Source organism: Haemaphysalis longicornis, unplaced genomic scaffold (genome assembly GCF_048455015.1).
Source record: "Haemaphysalis longicornis isolate Haplotype H1 unplaced genomic scaffold, Haemaphysalis longicornis Haplotype H1 scaffold_17, whole genome shotgun sequence".
Lineage (NCBI taxonomy): Eukaryota > Metazoa > Arthropoda > Arachnida > Ixodida > Ixodidae > Haemaphysalis > Haemaphysalis longicornis.
The window spans coordinates 9,613,435-9,632,746 of record NW_027526276.1 but is presented as its reverse complement, the minus strand read 5'-3'; the positions used below and the strand labels follow the sequence as shown (position 1 = coordinate 9,632,746).

At 46.8% G+C, this 19,312-nt stretch overlaps 1 protein-coding gene across 1 annotated transcript; it reads right to left on the bottom strand.

Annotated features, from left to right (window-relative positions):
* Window positions 1-674: 674 nt before the first annotated feature.
* On the bottom strand, window positions 675-18,197 carry LOC144166418 (sulfotransferase ssu-1-like). The gene is made up of 4 exons (XM_077695944.1): window positions 18,050-18,197; window positions 13,244-13,332; window positions 2,591-3,012; window positions 675-1,328 (listed from the first exon to the last, which is right to left on the bottom strand). The coding sequence occupies exons 2-4, from the start codon at window positions 13,280-13,282 to the stop codon at window positions 770-772; spliced, it is 1,020 nt and encodes a 339-aa protein (XP_077552070.1). The 5' UTR covers window positions 13,283-13,332; window positions 18,050-18,197; the 3' UTR covers window positions 675-769.
* Window positions 18,198-19,312: the final 1,115 nt, after the last annotated feature.

Sequence of the window (19,312 nt, the reverse complement as noted above, 5' to 3'; positions counted from 1 at the left end):
GCCGGCCCCGCACGGCCTCCATCTCTGGGCCCCGAGACCCACTTGGCCCGACGGCGTCCCGTGGACGATTGACCACCGCTGCAACCCGAACGATTCCGCCCAACCTGGTGAGGAAGCAGGCACCACTGAGGCATCCCATTAAACTATTTTTAATGTTTTTCGCCCGCCTCAGTGTGTCCCATTTCCACGAAGCTCAGCGTGGACCTACCATAATATAAGTTCTGACTAACCAATTAACGAGTGTCACAGACGCGTTATTCTGCTGAGCCTTGCAGACATTACCGTCGTAAAGGTGGTTTACTTCTACGTGTTTCTGCGATCATACCGCAATCAAGTGCTCAATGCAATGACGCTATGCCTAATGCTTTCTTTTTTTTACAATGTTGACAATGAACATCGCTACCAACTTTTTTAGTTCAGAAATATGGTGCTTTTGTGGACGTTTTGTTCAAGAATTTCTTTAAGTTTTGGTTGAGTGGCTGATTTGAGGGACACAAAGACCGACCGACAACAATTTTTGAGTTTAAGCAGGCCACTGAAGACCATCGTCATTAAAAATCACACGGAAATTGGTTTTGCGGCGGCCGCACGTCGCAGGTGGGTCTATACTCACCGAAGCTCTAGAGCACAAATCAGTCGTACTCTCTCAAGAAAGTTGCAAATTGAAATCGGGCTCCAAGGTCAGACTGGATTTTTATTGAAAGTTTTAGCTAGAGGGACCCATAAGGGTAATGCTTTTTGCCTAGATGTTATTGCCTAGCTTTTGACCTCAAGGAAGGTCGACGTCTTTCCAGAGGTTCATTACGTCACTTCCCTTTGTCTTCTTCTCAATTAAAGCCTTCATTCTCTTGATCTGCTCCTGGGAAAAGTAGCTTTTCCAGTCACCCACAATTCCTTTGCGCACAAACTCTCCCTTGCAAGGCTTCTCCCAGGCGTCACCGAAGGTCTCTTTGCCAGATTTCATGAGCTCCTCAAGGGCTTCCTTGGGCATGCTCTGCAGAGTCTCTGTCCAGTTCTTCATCTTCGAGTTGATCGCCTTCATGGCATCCATGCTGGTCATGTCGATGACTTTCTTAACCAGCTCTGGATGCTCTCTAAACCGCTTGCCGTACTGTGTATTGCCGAAGAAGTCCGCCAGCTTCAAGATCCAACCAGCGGTGTCTTTCTTGAGTTCTTCGTAGGTCACAAAGAGCACGTTGGAATTGTTACGATGCGCGTGCCAGGAGAGCAGGTGGTCAAAGTAATCGCCATAATCAACCTTGCCTTGCTCGAACATGTCGAAGAACTCCTCGAACGTGCCGTCTTCGAAGAGGTACGTAGGCATGCGCCTGCAAATTGAGACAGCAAGAAAGGACACAAAGAACGTAAGGAAGACGAGTTGATATAAAGAGAAGTTGGTAACGTTTTTATATTGATTAGCCCATTATGACTAAGGCGTACTTGCTCACAACAAAAAACCCAACATAGGTGAATTACTCTCGGTCTTTCTGGATTTGGTAGAGTCTAAATTGTCTGGCGGCAAGTAGGGGCAACAAAATAAACTACTACTCTGTTGAGACGGCTACGATGGAGGTACCGAAGCTTTCCAAAATCAAGTCCAACACCAAACGAACCAATCCAGAAGCTGGCGCTCCCACATCACACAACCTTACCATACACATAAGGTATGTCTGATCGGGATGGTTAACTGAGCGGCGATTGGGACCTCTGCTACTCTACGGATAATGGAATTCTATGGGTTTCCTTTGTGTTCTATCCCCGGTCACTGAATTGAAGGGTGCATTTCCTGTCTAACTTTTCACATTCATTCAGGCCCCTACAAATCTGAGACTGCTTCAAATGTAAGTGAATGGCGCAATCGAATAAACGTTGGCTATATAACATAAACAATGCCGCTTTGATTCCAACCACCTGAACGCTTCAATTCTTGTTCCGTTTGCACACGGTATTCATAATTGTAAGAAAATTTCGGCCTTGCTGAAGTGCGTTTTGGGTTTTCTTCGTATGAAACCAGTGAGCAGGATGCCCCTATATGTTTTATATACTAGCAAACTTTCAACGTTGCAGGCATGCGCGATTGCCACCGCATAGGTAGTCGAACGGGTTCTACATGGTTATTTCCGTAAAAGTACGACTTGTGTTGAGTTGACGTGCGCTATGAGGAGATTTGAGAAGTGTAAAAATACCTAGATCGATGCCATAACGCTGACAATAAATAGTATTTTTTCTAGGACGGCAACATTGCTTATACGGCAGCAGGTTGGTGTTGGTACACCAAAGCATGTGGTAAAATACTATTTTTACAGATGTATTTCAGGCGTTGAGTACCATAAACGTCCTGAACGTATTTTAGGGTGTCTTCTTGACCCATCCACAAATTTAATTGTTAAGGAAGCGATTAAAATTGTAGAAGGCCCAGTCTTGTTTCAGTCTGCCAAAAGTTTTGACAAGCAATATATGTGCTTTCGAGGGCACTGTTACGCTTACGCTTAGAAACTCCGAGAGTAAATTATAATGTCCATACTCTCTAAACACTCGCCAGGGCACAGGTTGCAGCAATTTGCATTTTGAAAGGGTCAGCTGCACTCACTTTGTGTGATGGTAGTAGGACACGCAGGTGTCGTAGGGGTTTCGGGCTATGTAAACATATTTGGCCACGGGCGAGAAGGGCTGCTTGTCGAAGGGCAGGTGGGTTTTAATGGCTCCGGGTCGGGACATGGTCCGGGCACCCTCCGCCCCCACTAGCTCCAAAAAGGGCAGGACCGTCCATTTCCCACCACCCCCGGGAGCGTTGGGGTCAAGTTCTGGAGCCTCCAAGCCGGAACCGATCTTAAGCACGGCCTGTGCCACGTGCTGAAGCCACGTGCTTCCGCACTTCGGGTAGCTTACAATGAAGACGTCGCCTTCCTGAGGCTCATAAGAGATAGCAGAACGAATGTTTCTCTCGGTGAAAAGTCGCCTCACGTGCATTCTTTCTACCATGTGGTACACATCCCTCTGCCTTCCGGTGACCTGAAAAGCCAGTGCACAGTTACAAATTCGGTACCACTAGCACTCCAACATACACTTCCACCTTGGCTGAATGTCACTGTCTGACCTTATACGGTGGTCATTGTAGTGTCAAACCCAAACAAACGTCGGCAGGGGAAAACGGTAAGGAATAGAGGGAAAGGGGAGGGGTTGATAGGGGTGGGAAGAGAAGGGGGAGTACTTCTCGGCGTAAGGGGGGCGGAGGTCGAAGGATGGTAAGGTGAGGAGTAAGGCGAGGGGAGTGCTCTTGAAGTGAATTCAATTTGTCAACACAAGTTTAATTGAGGATAATCTCGGCGGCCGACGCGAGCTTCTTTGAACGCGTTTGCAAGGAATCTCTCTCCGCACTGAGGAGGTGAACGCACTGCATCAGGACAACGCGCGCCTGCATAGGGAGAACGCCAAAAATTCTAATCTGCAGGCTGCGGCAATCTCCTCTCTTCAAGACGAGGAGTGTTCGCGGAGGTCTGAGCTCGACAAGAGGAGGCCACAGTACCCCCACGCTGCTTCCGTGAAGCATAACAGTGCCATCGCAGCTACCGCGACCAAGGCCTCTCTCCTTGGAAAACAACGCAAGGACAACAGCGCGTCTGATGGTGCCTCGTCCAAACTGCCGCCGCCCACAAAATACTAGGCCTCTTCGGGCAATGGACCCAAAGAGACGCGCGTCGACGGGCTTGTGATGCAACCTTCAAAGCGGTCTGCAACTCGGACATCCTCAGAATTCCCCGGCGACCCACGAATAAGGCCTTTTCGTGTCGCACCTCCGCCCTGACATTTCTGCGGCCAATGATCTAAAGCCTGTGAACTCCTTTGTTAGCGAAAATAGCGCTGTTTTTTGCACACAACTGAAAAGCAAGTAGCCAATGTACGCTTCTTTTCACATTAGCGTAACCGCTGATTATTTTGCTGGTTTGAATTACGCTTCTGTCTGGCCAAACGGCTGTTTGTTTCGCCAGTTTTGTGGGTTGCAGTATGAAAACCAAGAGCTAAACTTTGATAGAATGGTATCGAATTTGTTTGTTAGCTCTGTCTAAACTTAAGGAAGAAATTCACAAGTGAAGGATGTAGCACTTCGACTCATCATGATATGACACTTTTGGACAACTGACTATTGCCACGGAATACCTTATCGCTAATACATCCAAATTAGGAGTGTAAGAAGAAATCAGCATGTTTTGTGGGTGTGTGAAGATAGCTTTATCCTGATGTTGCTTACGGAAACGTGGTTGACGTTTAATGGCGAAGCCTTAGTGTTTAGTGGATACTCGTAGGAATATTTATGCCGAACAAGAGACCGAGTAGGTGGCATTTCAAAATTTGTAAAATAAAATCTGAAGTACGGTGTCCTTGAAGAATTTTGTGTTATCAATGGTGAAGTTGAATGTGTAACTTTGTGTTTGGGAAAAAATAATTACCGCAATTTACAGACCTGCTTCAGCTGGCAAAAAAAATTTTACTGCGTTGATGAAAAATTACTTACAATATACCTGCGGCAGAAATCAGCCAGTCATAATGATGGGCGACGTCAGCATAAATATGAAATGTAAAAATCTCTAGACCACAGGGACCGAAAACATTCCTTCCACGTATGCGTTCCGAAATTACATTACTACGCCGACCAGAATAACTGTTAATTGTGCAACACAAATTAATGAATGCACTTCTAACCTGAACACATATGATACGGACGCTGGAACGTTTTCATGTGATATCAGCAACCATCTCCCAATTTAACGTTATGCCTGAAGGTCACACGATGGGTCCCGCAATACCAACCACATAAAGGTACGTCCAAACATTGCCGTAGAGACAATGAACCATTTCTGCACCATGTTTGAGGATTTAGACTGGAATGTAGTTTAAAACTGTTGCGCCCCCAAAACCTTCGAGAATGTCGGGCTAGAGTGCTCCGCCTACACTGACACAAGGAGCCGGTTAGAGCAAAGGATGACATGTCTTCACCCTGGACCAATTAGGCTGAGCCTGCAACTTGGACGATGGCATTTTCCGTCACCTCAACGGGAAGTCCTGGATGCGTTATTACTGCCAAGCAGTATCTGTCTATCCCCCACAGTTTTCATTCCGGTGTCATCGATTTACTCAGCGCCGCTCCAAGCCTCCTCCCCGCACTCGCGGACACCTCTATCACAACTATTTTCCCCCCTCCTCCGCCGATGCCCGTTTGGCAAGTTGCGCAGTCGGGAGCTAACGGCGCTAGTTTCGTGCGCCATGCTGCGAGACGTTTCTTCTTGGGCTCGGTAAATAGGTCCTCGAGCAGCCAGGTGAGCCGTTTCCGCACCGCCAAAGCCCACGTGGCCGGGGGTCCAGTGGATGATTATGGTTTGGTCGGGAGGAGGGCGGGATAGGAGGATTTGGCGAGCAGGGAAGGAGGTGTGTCCCGGACGGAAAATCTGCTGGACCAATCAAGCAGAACGGGAGCGCAACAAGCGGGCGCTATATAATCTGGTTCGCCGAAGAAGTGGAGGGCTGCCAGACGGGATCGGAGAGAATTGATGAATGCCCGGTCCGCATCGGGGTCTGAAGAGGGGACTACAACTGCGAGACCTTTCACTCCATCGTACTCCAGGGGATCTGCGAAGCGGACATAGTGTTCATCGACGTGTTCGCCAGCTTTCCTTGCAGCGCCCACGACGTCAGAGTACTGCGGGAGAGCTTTTTCTTTCGGGAGAAATACCCAAAAACTTCATGACACGCGGAAAACCAATGTACTCGCTTAGAACCCCTTACCTGAAGTAATAAGCACAGGCATGCCTTCATCTAGAATTGCGACGACATCCTCGCCCATGAGCGGTAAGCCCTCCATGTCTGTCAGAGGACGAACCGCAAATGACAATTCAGGCGCGAATCGTCATCTCACTTACCTTATAGAAAAAAACGGGTATTGCGATGAGAAAAATAAATTGAAGTGTGCGCAACAGATATTTCTCATATCAAATAAATGAACTTGAAACCATAAAATTACAAAGACGGAAAAAATATGCGCAGTTTTAATTCGAAACTGACCATGCCATTCTCATTTTATCGTCTGCTAGCAGCGTCGTCTGCTAGCTTCCACAGTGGTGCCCAGTCGCCACAAGACCACAAACGCCCGGACGGCTTCGGCAGCTGGAGGGGAGCCTGAAGTTTCGGACACAAAAAATCGAAGAAGGTTGGGCGTCCCCAGAAGTCACGTTTTGGACTATATGAAATGCCAATGACTCAGCCACACGCTCCCGAAGCAATGGAAGCACTCAACCATTGCGCTAATCCCCAAGCCGGGCAAGGAACTCTCCTTTCAAAACCTGCGCGCAATCTCGTTGACATCATGCATGGCTAAGCTTTTGGAGCACATACTGCAAGATAGAGTCAACGGATACCGAGAACAAACCAGCTGTACCCTCTAATATCCGAGGCTTCCGAACCAACCTTTCAACGCAGGATGCTCTTTTGCAATACCAACACGACCTACATCTACACCTACCGAAGACAGACAACAGCACACTTCTATCATTGGATTTACATGGAGCTTTCGACAACGTTTCCCACCAAGGAATTCTACAAGCTATATGTGGCTTAAACCTCGGACAACTTTTATCAGTACACTTACAACTTCCTATGCTGTCACACGGCCACGATTGGGCTGAGATCAATGCGCTCCAAACCCTTCTCTATGCCAAACAGAGGGACACCACAAGGAGCCGTGCTCTCTCCAATGCTTTTTAACATCACCTTAATCCCGCTGGCGAGAGCCCTCCTCACCATTCCCTCTTTGCGCAGCACGCTGTATGCGGATGATATCGCTCTCTGGGTGATACGGTGATCAGATGGCCACATTGAACACACTTTACAAAGATGCCTGGACACCGTGCTAAGACACATACAGCCCCTGGCACTATCCAGCTCTCCTACCAAATCGCCAATTCTCATCTTCACCCCACCCGGAAACAAGCCCTCACCTACCACCTATAAAACTCAGAGTCAACGGGGATGACATCCCAGTGGTTGAGCAGCTCAAGATCCGCGGCCTGACACTCACACACAACTGCTCACCTATACCAACCCTCCAGTACGTGCGTAGACACGTTGCACAGATCCCAGATCTTATACGTACGGTTTCCACCAGGAACATAGGGCTGTTGGAACAGGATCTCCTGCGCCCAGTCCACTGCGTTCTCCTACCAATTACCATACCTTCTCCTAAACCCCCTCTACCACTCGGAAATTGTATGCATCGCCGAGGAAAGCGTATCGACATGTCTTGTTCCTCCTTTACACACCCCGAACGAGAGGCTAGAGCAGCTGGGTCTCCACAACACCATTTCAGAGCTAATTGAGGCTAGCCATGCGTCCCAACAATCTCGGCTGGCAGCTTCTCCGACAGGGCCGTTTGTACTACACTCCGTGGGAATAAAACCAACCACCACACAGACAAAACCCATCCCAATCCCACGCGAAATCAGATTACACTTGCGAATCAAAGCTCTCCAACGACATATGCACCCAGCGTTTCACGCGGGACGTCGCCTGGCTAGGGCGAAGGCACATGCACGAATACATCCCCCAGCCGAACCCAAACTATACACAGATAAGTCTCCCTACCATGGCAGCAAGGCGCATGTAATTTCAGTTGTAGGCACCACGACGCCCATCGAAGCCACCATTCTAACCGGCCACACTAAGACGGCGGAGGAGGCAGCTATTGCCCTGGCGATTTCACATCGCCCGACCCCAGCCTACGTTCTGTCTGATTCCAAGTCAGCTTTAAGACACTTTCGGCGGATGCAATACCCCGGTTGCACTTCAGATCCCCCCAACTAACCCCCCCCCTACCGATATCGTGACCCTGTTGGGGTCCCCGGCCCACACGGGAGTAGGCGAGAATGAGACGGTGAACGTACGTGCTCGCGAGTTTTCTCAACGAGCAGCCGTTTCTTTTCCAGCTACACTGTACCGCTCAGGAGAGGCAATAAGCCCTCATGCATTCAGGGACATTGCCCTCCACTTCCGCCTCCTCCGCCGGACGTACCCACTCCCACACCCCAACATCTCACAGGCAGCCGCTCTCGTACTGCGACAGATTCAAAAGCGCACCTTTCCTTGTCGCATCATGCTAACACACACCCATCCTCACCTCTTCACCTCCTCTACCTGTCCTGCGTGCGGGGCGCTCGACACGTGCAATCATGCGCTATGTGAGTGTCCCAAGGACCACTTTCCCCCTCTCTCCTCCCCCCACCTCTGGGAGCAGTGGTTGCACTGGTCGGACGGGGCCAGTCAAGAGCTGGTCACGGCGCGAGCCCTGGCGGTCGCGGACGCCCTCTGGTCCTCCTCAACCCCACTTCCCTAAACTTGAGGTTGACATAAAGTTTCCTCTCTCTCTCTTGGATTGGCTGAGAAAAAAGAATGACCGGCTCTTGCCTCTGGCAGCCAATGGGCGTCCTCGGGCAGCCAGATGTGGCATATCAAACAGGCTCAATGTGTGGTTGGCGCTCGAGCTGCGAGTTCTAGTGTTAGCTCTAATTCTAGCCCTGTTGGCGTTTTGGGGTTAAAGTACCGTTTTACTCACATTTTTTAAACTTCTATCGCAAAATTCGAAAAAAAAAATTTTCTTCATTTGCCGCCGTTTCAATTGGAACTTTTCCCCGTCATCCAATCTTGCCACACTGGAATTACAACCCCTATCCGTCCGCCGTGATCGTGAATGTATTAAATTTTTGCATATTCTCACGAGCACTCCACGCTATTTATTGGATAACAATTTGTCTCCTGATAGACTGAAATGTACTAGAAATAGCCACAAGCTTAACCTTGCACCTTTTTGACCAAACACTAATCTATTTAAGTACAGCGTCTTCCCCTTAACAATTGAAAAATGGAACTTCCTACCACGAGAAGTTAAGGAATTGCCATTAGAAAAGATTTTGTGTCATTTAAATTGACTCTGTTGCGTGACGATTTAATTCAATCTTTCCTGTACTTGTTGTTACCTGCTGTGTCTTATTTTCGGGAAAAACGTGCGAGTTCTATTGAGTAGTCAATTTTGTTTCAATTGATCTGTGCTGAATAGTGGTATTTTACTCCATGTACATACCCACTCCCGCGATAGCCCTATTGGGCTGCAGTACGTAAAAAGAAATAAGGAAATAAAATTAAAAAGACGTTCGTCTTCGAAAAACAACATATACAGTTCAACGCTTCCTGTTGGTGTCGATCTAGGAATAAAAACAAGAAAATTCCCAAAAGGAATAACGCAAAGCATAAAAAAATGAAACGTGGCCCTTTATTAAGCATTTATTTATAAAGTAACTATTTTCATATTAGTGGACAATAAATATTTGGTGATTTCCCTATTGTTTAAACAACGCTATGCAAAACAATAGAACTCAATTGTAATTATTAACTCAAGCTGTTTTCTAACGGAAGTTTAATGAAAGTTGTGTTAACATCATTTGAATTTATCATGTCAGAAGGAAAACACGTCACAGCAGTTCAGCACAAAATATGCCATATCATGTGTTCAGCGCGAGCAAAATGTTGAAACGATAAAGTGGTAAATACTTAGGTAGGCGTATACTTTTAGTACTAACAATATGGCCCTCGCATTTCTTATCAGGGCGAGCAAAAGTAAGTGTTTTTCAGAACTTTCCGAGACTGTGAAGGTCTAATTTGACGTTCGGTTGAACGGCTTTTTGAATATACTGTCAATGCGCTCACCGGCAGAGCGCATTGACAGTATATTCTGCTCTTCAGTGATAGAAGTGGCGTGCTTTTGATAGTCTTGGAGTTTCCCGAGTGCAATCCAGCCCGTGCGAATTCTGCGCCGGATTGCTTTTCCTGTTTGAGATCAGCACAGAGGGACTGACCGTGTTAGTTAAAATCGTAGTTCCAGCATTTTCTTGTATGATGAACTGCGTGCTGCATGAATGTTTATTCAACATTCCTTTCGATTTATTCGCCATCTTTTTAATACCACGGCCTTGCTTTCAGTAATTAGTTCCTGCAGTCTTTTCGGGGGTGTTCTGCAGACTCGCTTGCAAGACTGTCGTATGAAAATATCCCAATACTCAAGCATTCTTCGTTTATGCCTAATCCAGTGTTGCCCCAGTCACGCTTCGTGAACCCCTCCTCCATATAAGCTGTGAACAGTTTTGAAGAGATAGCATTTACCTTTCGTACAGATGGGGAATGTGTCCTTTGGCTTGTGAAGGATTATCCTGCCCGTACATCCTTCATATATATCGCCCAGGAGTCTCAGGTAGGGCTCTTCTATCTCCCGTACTTTCAATTGTCGCAGCATCTCTGCGGTGCTTTCGAAATAAACACTTTTTCGTAGTGTAAAAAAGCAATGTAAAGGGGTTTATTTTACTAAGCGAATTTTCAATCTCTTCTTCTACGACGTGGCTGTGATCCAGTGTTGAGTATCAATTCCAGACGTAGTACACTCCGGGACAAGTTCACTCCGGGCAAGAGAAGGAAAACACTGTTCAAGAAAGTACGCGATCGCGATATCCATAGATGAACGGTCTACAATAACGTAAACCAAGTATTCGCCATCCGCAAACTCCCATCGAAATAGTCGGCAGGTTGTGACAGCATCCCTTGCTTCATCGTGAAGGGTTTTTGCATTGTTTTTGCCCCTTTGCTCTGTCACATCATACGTATGTCACTGGTTGAGCAACATTTTCCAACTGACTGGAAAATTGGTTCCATCTTCCCTTTGCGCAAATCCGGAAGCGCCGCGGTCCCAGCAAACTATAGGCCAATCTCTCTTCTGTCTTCATTTTCCAAAGTCTTCGAAAAGGTCTTGCATCGATACCTTTTATCAGTTATGCATCCACTAATTCATTTCAACCAACACGGCTTCATGCCAGGAAGGTCGGTAAATTCAAATCTTGCCTGTTTTCTAAACGACATCGGCCCTCCAGTACTGTCTCGCCAACAGGTAGATAGAGTATATTTTGACTGTAGCAAGGCCTTCGACATTGTTAATCACGATCTACTACTTCGCAAATTGTCGGCATACGGTCTTTCCCTTGAGTTCTGCCAGTGGTTCGGCAGCTACTCTTAAGAGGCAGGTCCAATTGTGTTAGTTACGAAGGCGCTACTTCCCGGCCCTTCCCGATGACCTCACGGGTACCCCAGGGCTCGACACTGGGCCCTCTCCTTTTTAACATTTTTGTTATTGGCATACACCCCGCTATTAAGCACTGTTCGCTCTCCCAGTATGCCGACGATATGAAGCTCTCTCGCACTATTTCTTCACCTTACGATCGTGTAGTGCTGCAAAATGACATCAACGCAGTTTCTGCATGGTGTGACTGCAACTATTTAAAACTTAACCTCTCGAAAACCATCGTAATATCATACACTCGCAAGTCTTCCCCGCTCACTTTTACGTACTTGCTGCTCGGTGAACCTGTAAAACGCGCTACCGTAGTGGGCGATTTGGGCGTAATGATGGATGCGAAACTGCTCTTTAACGCGCATGTGAACAATCTGACCAACTCCTGTCTCCGTACGCTTGGCGTAATTTCCAGCGCGACCAGGGATTTCACCGACCGATCATGCTTTGTTTCACTGTATCGCGCTCTCATTTTGCCCAAGCTCGACTTTGCTAGTGCAATTTGGAATTGTTTAAGCCCTTCGTCCTCCCTTCGACAAGAAAGGATTCAGAAGCGCTTTACTAGAACCGCATTTTCTCGCCACTCACCTATGAGCCGATATGAGCACGGTGGGCTTCTGAAGATTTTGAATTTAGATGAGCTATCAGCGAGGCGCTCCAGGCGCGACCTGGCTTTTCTGTTTTATTATATTCCCTCGAAGTTCGACTGCCCTCGCCTCTTAAGCTCTGCCCATCTGCGAGTGCCAAGCAGACCACTACGGCCGCATGGATGCTTTGATGTAGACAGATCAATGAGTTTGGCACCATATGTTTGGCACCATAACAGTCTGTTTCTATCTCCTATAGACGTTTTTTGCAGCGATTTGGTACTGTTTAAGCGCTCTCTGAAATGTATGATATTTTGAATACGCATGCTGTGGAGAAGTCGCTCCTGCACTTCTCTCCCCGCTCTCGTGTTTCCTCACATACAGCGCTACCTTGCCCATGTTCGTACGTGTTCTCCTGTGCATACTCCAGACACGTCCTCCGAGCCTTTACCGTTCAAAAATGTTTGTGTCTCCTTCGATAACACTACACTTTTGTATACATCTATCTGCACTTCCACATTTACGAAGTTTTGATTTATACGCTGCCCATATTTGTACTGTTTGTATTCCTTGTATCCATGCATCTATGTATGTTGCCTGTTCGTATGTCTTTGTACCTATGTGTGCGGTGCATCACCCGAGAAGGCCCTGTGCTGTTGGTGAGCACTTCAAATAAATAAATAAACTGTGTTCGAGTGAGGCTTAGCGAAATGAAAGGGTTTCGTTTTGGTAGATTCATGGTTTCTCGGTTCGGTTTGAATTGTAGCGTGCTGATTTTCCGATGAACTTTTTTCCTTCGCTTCAGGGGTCATTGCGTTTCGATTATGGCATTTTTCGATTTCAGTGAGGCCAAGTATGGCCTGCATTAGGTTGGCGGAGGGAAAAGGTTCGTTGATTTTTTGGGGGGAATGAGTCAACCGTTTGTTTTGGCGGGTGTTTTTACGCCATTGATATATGCTTTGAATTTCTGGGGAACCTATCGGAGACATGTCGGATAAAGTTTGGTTTTCCCTTCGTATTACAGGTGTTTAATATATATTAAAGCATGTTCTTGCCGTGAAGGCAACTTGGCAATGGTTCGAATTTGGAGAACTTCCTATCTCTTAGTCGGAGTATTTGTACGGAGGTTATGAATGTTTTTGGTCGTTGTCCATATAAAATCTTGCTCCTTGTTTTTTCTCCATTTATGATGAAAACATTGCGACACGCCAAATTTGTACACTGCTGCAGTGCATTTTAGGCAGGCGCAAAACGCCTAGAAGCAAGCGAAATCTTACAAGCCTCACGCGGTGAACATTGTGGGCGCGTAGACTCAGCCGCCTCACGGAGACACACACACATGCAAACACCAACCCGCCCAAGCACGCTCACGCGTACGTAAATCTAAGCAGCTATCTTTAAAATCATGCGTATTATAGGATTGATGCGAATAAACGCGTGATGTTCAGCTCCTTTCGGTCTAATCTGTTTTTTTTTGGGTATGAATGGCTAGTATACTTACGCCTGTGTCGCCCTTAGCAGAGGCCTCTTCTTTCTGCATCTCTCTTCGTTTAGATGTCAGGCTAGAAGACTCTCGCCTCCAGTTGAAATCTGAAAAAATGTAGACACGTAAAAATTTGCAAGTTGCGAAAAAATATTCTGCCCCATAAAGTTAAAAAAGAGAATATTTTTCTATGGATAGGCTATCAATCGCGCCCAAAAGACCCTTGGCTCACACAGGCAGCCAGTGTTTTGGATATATGAAGAAATAAGTACACTGAATGTGCACCAAGTCTGGTGGAAACTGCAGACATCAGTGTTGAAAAGTCGTTTTCTCCGAATGTGTTTGTAGAATTGCATTGAAGAATATCGATTATGTCTAGTGGCTTCTTCAAGGTAATGTTCACAAAAGGTAAGCCTCTCGGGCCAGGCAGTCGGCATTGGCATGTTTAAATAAATTTGAATGTTCTCATGAATGACGTTCCAAAACCATACTCTACTCCATGGACTCTCAAAACGGAACAAATGAAAATCTAGAATACGCCAGGTGTTCCGGGAATACGGGCCAACTTTCTCGTGAGCTGCACATTGCATCCCAAGCTTTCCAATGACAGCCTCAAAATTAAGACAATGCTGTCGTCTGGAGCTTGCAGAGTCTTATCAAAGAACTGACCTTGACGGGTACATGTCAACCTGTACCCTTCAGCGGGGGGCGACAGATATCCCGGTGGAACTTTGGTGACAAAAAAAGGGGTTTCATATGGCACGTTACCAGCAATAAATTTCTCGCCCTGAAAAAGTAGAACAACAATTAAAAAAATTACACCATCCTCCCGTGGTGAACCATGAGGAGGATGCGAAGCATCATAGGGGTTCCGTGTATACGTTCCTTTGTGTTGCCGCTGTGTTGTTTCATATATAGAAGCACAAATGGGAACGTAGTGTGAACCCCCATGTTGAGCCAGAGAAATGTAGAGAAATGTAGAAACAGCAAAGAGACCGATACCGGCGCTACCTGATCGAACACCTCCTCGTTCTGGACTTTCTTTATTGCGTGCTCACGCTCCTACCCTACCCGCCCTCTTCATCCTCTTCTCTGGTTGAGCTGCAAGGCGCGTGGCGCTTCCCGCCACAGCTTTCCCACGGGAAATTCAACATGCTCCTCTAAAGTTTTCAGTTCGTCGTTTCCGTTGACGTTCAGTTTGCGTGCTTTCGTTGTATCAGTAGCTTCTTGACGTAGTTTGAATGAGTCAAGGTCATAAGGCGCGTTCATAGCAGTCGCTCCCGTCTCGATTTTGTAGCCCTGTGGGAAGAGCGCCGCGTACTTCCCGTTGCAGCCAGAGAGTCGTGGGATCGAAACCGGGCACCGCTGTTTCTTTTTTTATAGTGTAAGGGGAGAGGTGCGGACAACGGACTGACGCAGGACACAGCCCCGAGCAAGAGATGCTTTGCATCTAAAACTGCACTAGAGGCCACAAACAACTCGAGAACACCATACTAGCAGCTAGTAGGCCACAAACATGAAGACGTTAGAATCGAGTATTGTGCATGGCTATGGTTGCGATAGAGTTTATTCGACATAATAATTTTTTGGGAATACTTGCGTTCGGCAACACTCTTGTAAGTTTTGGTAAGACGTTCTACTGGCGTAAGCTTGTGACCTTTACAACGACAGCTCCATGTTTTTACAAAGGAGCGAGAGTCTCGGTGAAGGTGTCATAACTGTTTTACATGCTCTTATTTGTAAGCCTACGCCCTAGAAGCACGGCACTTCAAAATTGCAGTTCACAAGCGCCGTGCAAGATCCGCGTAACCCATCGCTTTTTATGATGTTGGCATACAGGGAGAGTGGAGGTACTAATCACACTGTATGCAGTACGCCCAGCTGAAGTCCTCTCAGGGCGATGGCCGCGGTAAAGAAATCAGGTGCATAACTTAATCGCCGGCTTTCGATTGTTAAAGTGGGTGTAATGATATAAAATTTATGGGCGGCTGGCACGCGAAGTGATAGTTATTGTAGGCTTTGTTCTCATGTCACCGTCACCTTACGCGTTTATGCCATGGCCACCGGTGACTGTGTAACTTTCGATCAACACATTTCGTTTCAAGCGGAAGGGCGAGAAATGCACGCGTGTTCATCTATGCTAATAGCAAGCAAAAATTTCAAAAATACTTCAATTTACTCCGTGAAAATTTTCGGTAATCGCAGTCCACCCAGGCATTTTAAGAGCGTATGGTCATGATGCTTGAGCACGTAATAACTTTTTTATCCCAGCGATTGCATTTTCAGGAACGTCTTCAGAGTGATCGGGTTGTTCTGGCTGATTGAACAGCAAGGGCTGTGAAAGAGCTTGCCGGGAATTAATTATTGGTGTGGCCGCATACATGTCGAAACCGCTGCATATTTAAATGCGGTCCCAGTTAATCTACAATGAGAAATTTCATCAACGACTTCGAATGGATATGCCCGCATCACCCAAACAGAGCAACAGTACAGTTATTTCGCCGACAGTGGTTAAGGCACTCCCACCGACCGGAATTTTATGTGCTTCTGCAGAACAAAGACAAAAATAACCGGACAATACAAAAATCCGCTGTTCGCATTTGGCTATTTCCTGCCGAAGCTATACGCTAGAGGCAACGCCGTAGACTGGTGGTATCAATCGCAACAAATTGCGCAGTCCTAGACTATTCCTGAAGTTAATGAATATTCAATGCAGTGTTGCCGGATGAAGAATGTAACGGGACAGCTGACCACCATATGAACTGCGTAGCGAAGCTGCAAGATGAGGGGCTCACGTTGTCGTGAACATCACAGTACGCCTGCTCGTGATTTTGCTCTTCCCTTCACGATTACGCGCTTTGCTGCAGCGCTCACGTGATGGATTGACAGAACTGCCGCATTGTACCGGGGTGCTTGTTACTGTGGTACCTTGGATACACAGTGAAATAAGTACAAAATAGGTTGCCCCTATCCAAGCTACGCAGATGGTTGGACAGCAAATCTTTATGATGTCCCTCAGACATACGGATACCAGCTGGTTACTGCTGATCAATGCACCGTGCTTGTAACCTGGTGTCTCAATGCTTCTTTGCATTCTCGTTTTATCACGTGCATTCTCGTTTTGCATTCTCACGTGCCTTCAGGTTAAGCTGCCACGCGGCATGCACTATTTTAAACTTTCACATTTCTAATTCGTAGTGTTGTGAAGCGGGCTCATTAGCCTGTCAAAACTCCCTATTCCAGGCCAATCCCCGAAATGGGAATTCGGACCAAAGAAAAATCAACACTGACGAGGAGAACGCTTGGTGTACTGCTCGTTGTATGAAATTTGGACAAAAAATGGCTGCTAGTATAGTGCCGTGGTAGCACGTCGCCTTGCTACTGTGAAGACCCGGTTACGTATGCAGCGAGACCACACACACTTATGCTCTTTATGTTTATAATGATTACAGCGGCGGCCAAGTCGCGACATCACCTCTTTGCGGATTGCTTCAGAACATTTGGTGATGTAACGATTATAGAATATTTGGCCGCGTAGCTACTTGTTTCACTACAAATGTCTCAAGACGATAGTCATGTGCCCTCTGGGCTACGTATTTTTCTTTGTCCAATCTTCGAACCCTCTTTCACCCATTCCCGGCCTACTTACCGCTCTCGTGATGAACTGAATGGAGATTTGTTAAGTTCAAATAAATTTTCTCGCGTTCACACTGCTCGCGCATCACCTTCCCGCAAAGAGCGCATCTTTGTTTATCTGTTGTTTTGGATCAGTCCGCGCTGACGCTGTGGTCTTGTTTGTGCTTGGCGCACAAGCTGTAGGCTTTCTGGGCGTTCTTAACGAGGTATTTGTTCACCTGCTATCGCGAAATCAAAACAATGTACATTTATAACTGAAACAACGGGGGACCATCGGTTAATCCCCTACTTCTTGCCTCATCGTGTCGGAGTTAAGCGTTGCGCCAAATGATAGGAACATGTGTGACTCAGGCCAGCAGTGTTTGTGGTTCGAATTGTTTCAACTTATGGTAGGAAATCTGAGTCGAGGGCTAGACAGACAGACTGAAATTTTCGCCTTTCAGTAGCCCAAGAAACACACTCCTTTTAAAAATTTTCTCAAGCTTTCTCGCCATAGCTAACTATAAACCCGCAGCTTTTATTGTGCAATTCCGACCGAAATATTATTGTCTACGTGCGTGCAGCTGTGCGGGTTTGCTACATTTTAGCGAAACAAGTTAACAACGGATATCATTGTTCAAGCTGGGCTTCCGCTGAGTGTTCTTTTGGAACAACTGAGAGTAGAAGGCCCATGAAAAGCAATCCTACTGCAACTTCCATGCATAAGGGATGGGTCGGTGGGCTAATAATCTGTGTTTTTCCGAGCGCTTCGTTTACAATAGTACGCCAGTTCTGAGACTGTAACGCCTAATTACCAATGACGTTGTTACATTAGAGACCGCGTCTTAACGAAGCACACTGCCACAGTTCGTAGCGTGAAATTAGGACCGCATTGAGGTGTTTGGGCGATTCTAAGCCGAGAACAATAAGACAATCACAATATATAGATGACCTCTATACAAGGACCTCACTAAGGAAAATTTGGGATATACCAAAGCCTCAAAACAACCCCCCGTGCCGGTGCTCTAGATTAATCGGTGACTGTCAAGTACCGTGTTTCTTTTTGCTGAGTTGCAATTTCGGTGCGTAAAAGCCCATATACATTGAGTGTACCATTCAACTAGTGTACCAGCAATCCATAAGCATTAAACATGGTGCTCGCTTACTCTACCGCAATAAAATGTAGCCCCCAAAAATGCTGAAACGTACCAAATAAGCGAAGTCCACGGCCTGGTCACACAAATCCGAAGAAAGGAATGACCAAGGCAGTTTTCAGGCTTGACCCGAAGTCAGCTTCTGGTGGTCTAGCTCCGCCGATCTACCCTTTACCGAAGGTAGTCTGCGTAGGTGTGGCTCATGCCAGCACTCTGTTAAGCGAGTCCACACCGGATGTGGTATCCTCTCAACAGGTGTCTTTGGAGCGCGCAACAATTAGAAGATAAAAACGCACGGGGTCACCAGCGAAAGCAAGTTTTTTTTTCATTTCCGGAGCTTTCTGTGTCATCCGGCGGCTGCCGGAGCTGCCATACTGCAGCGACCGGAAAATGCGCGACTGCGAGGGTTGGCGTTTACGGGGAGTGTTATCGGAATCGCTCGAACATAGACGGGGCTCATGCATGCACGAATGATACGACACTTCTTGCTACCCTTGCAGCTATATATATTTGTATGCATTATCTTGTTCGTAGTCAGGGTTGCTGTCATTTGGCTTGAAAACAGCAATTTTATCAGTGACCTGCGATTGGCGGACTATGAATGGTTTTTGAGCTGGCTATCTCAGGAAGAACGTGTCGTAAAAAGTCTACGGGTCAAAGGCGATTTCTAACACCGAGCGCGCTGTGTACAAAAAAGAAAGAAATGACCGTCGGTCGTATAAAATACACAGGCCTTTGGGGACGTGCTAGTGACAAGTTCATCACAGAAGAGTGTGGTGTCCTCAGGCTTCTAGATAAAGGTGACGTTGTGCTTGCTAAAAGAGGTATTTTGATGAAAGAGAGTGTCGGCATGTGTTGCGCCATACTGGTGGTGCGTAATTTTACCAGAGGCAAGCGACAATTCTCAAGCTTTGAGACGGAGCGGACAAGAGAAATAGCGAATGTCCACATACCTGTATAGCGAGTCGTAGGTATGGTTAGAAACAAGTATGGTTAGAAATAAGGTATGTTTAGAAATTGAAAAAATTGTCAGGGTGTGCTGTGGAATAACGAACACCTGCAATTCAGTTGTGCCAATGGATTAGTCTTTTTAGTGGCCGTGAAAGACTTTTTAGGTGCGAGGAATCTCATGCTTGGGGCTGTGTCCCTCCCTCCGTCGTTGTCGTTGTCGGCCGTCCGCACTCCACTGCGTATGTGCGTCTTGTCAGCCCCGTCAGCGTTTGGGCTGACGTCAGCGCGATCCACTATAAAAAGAAATACTTTCGATTTCGATCCCAATAGTTTCGATCCCAAGAATCTCTGGCAGCAACGGGAGGTA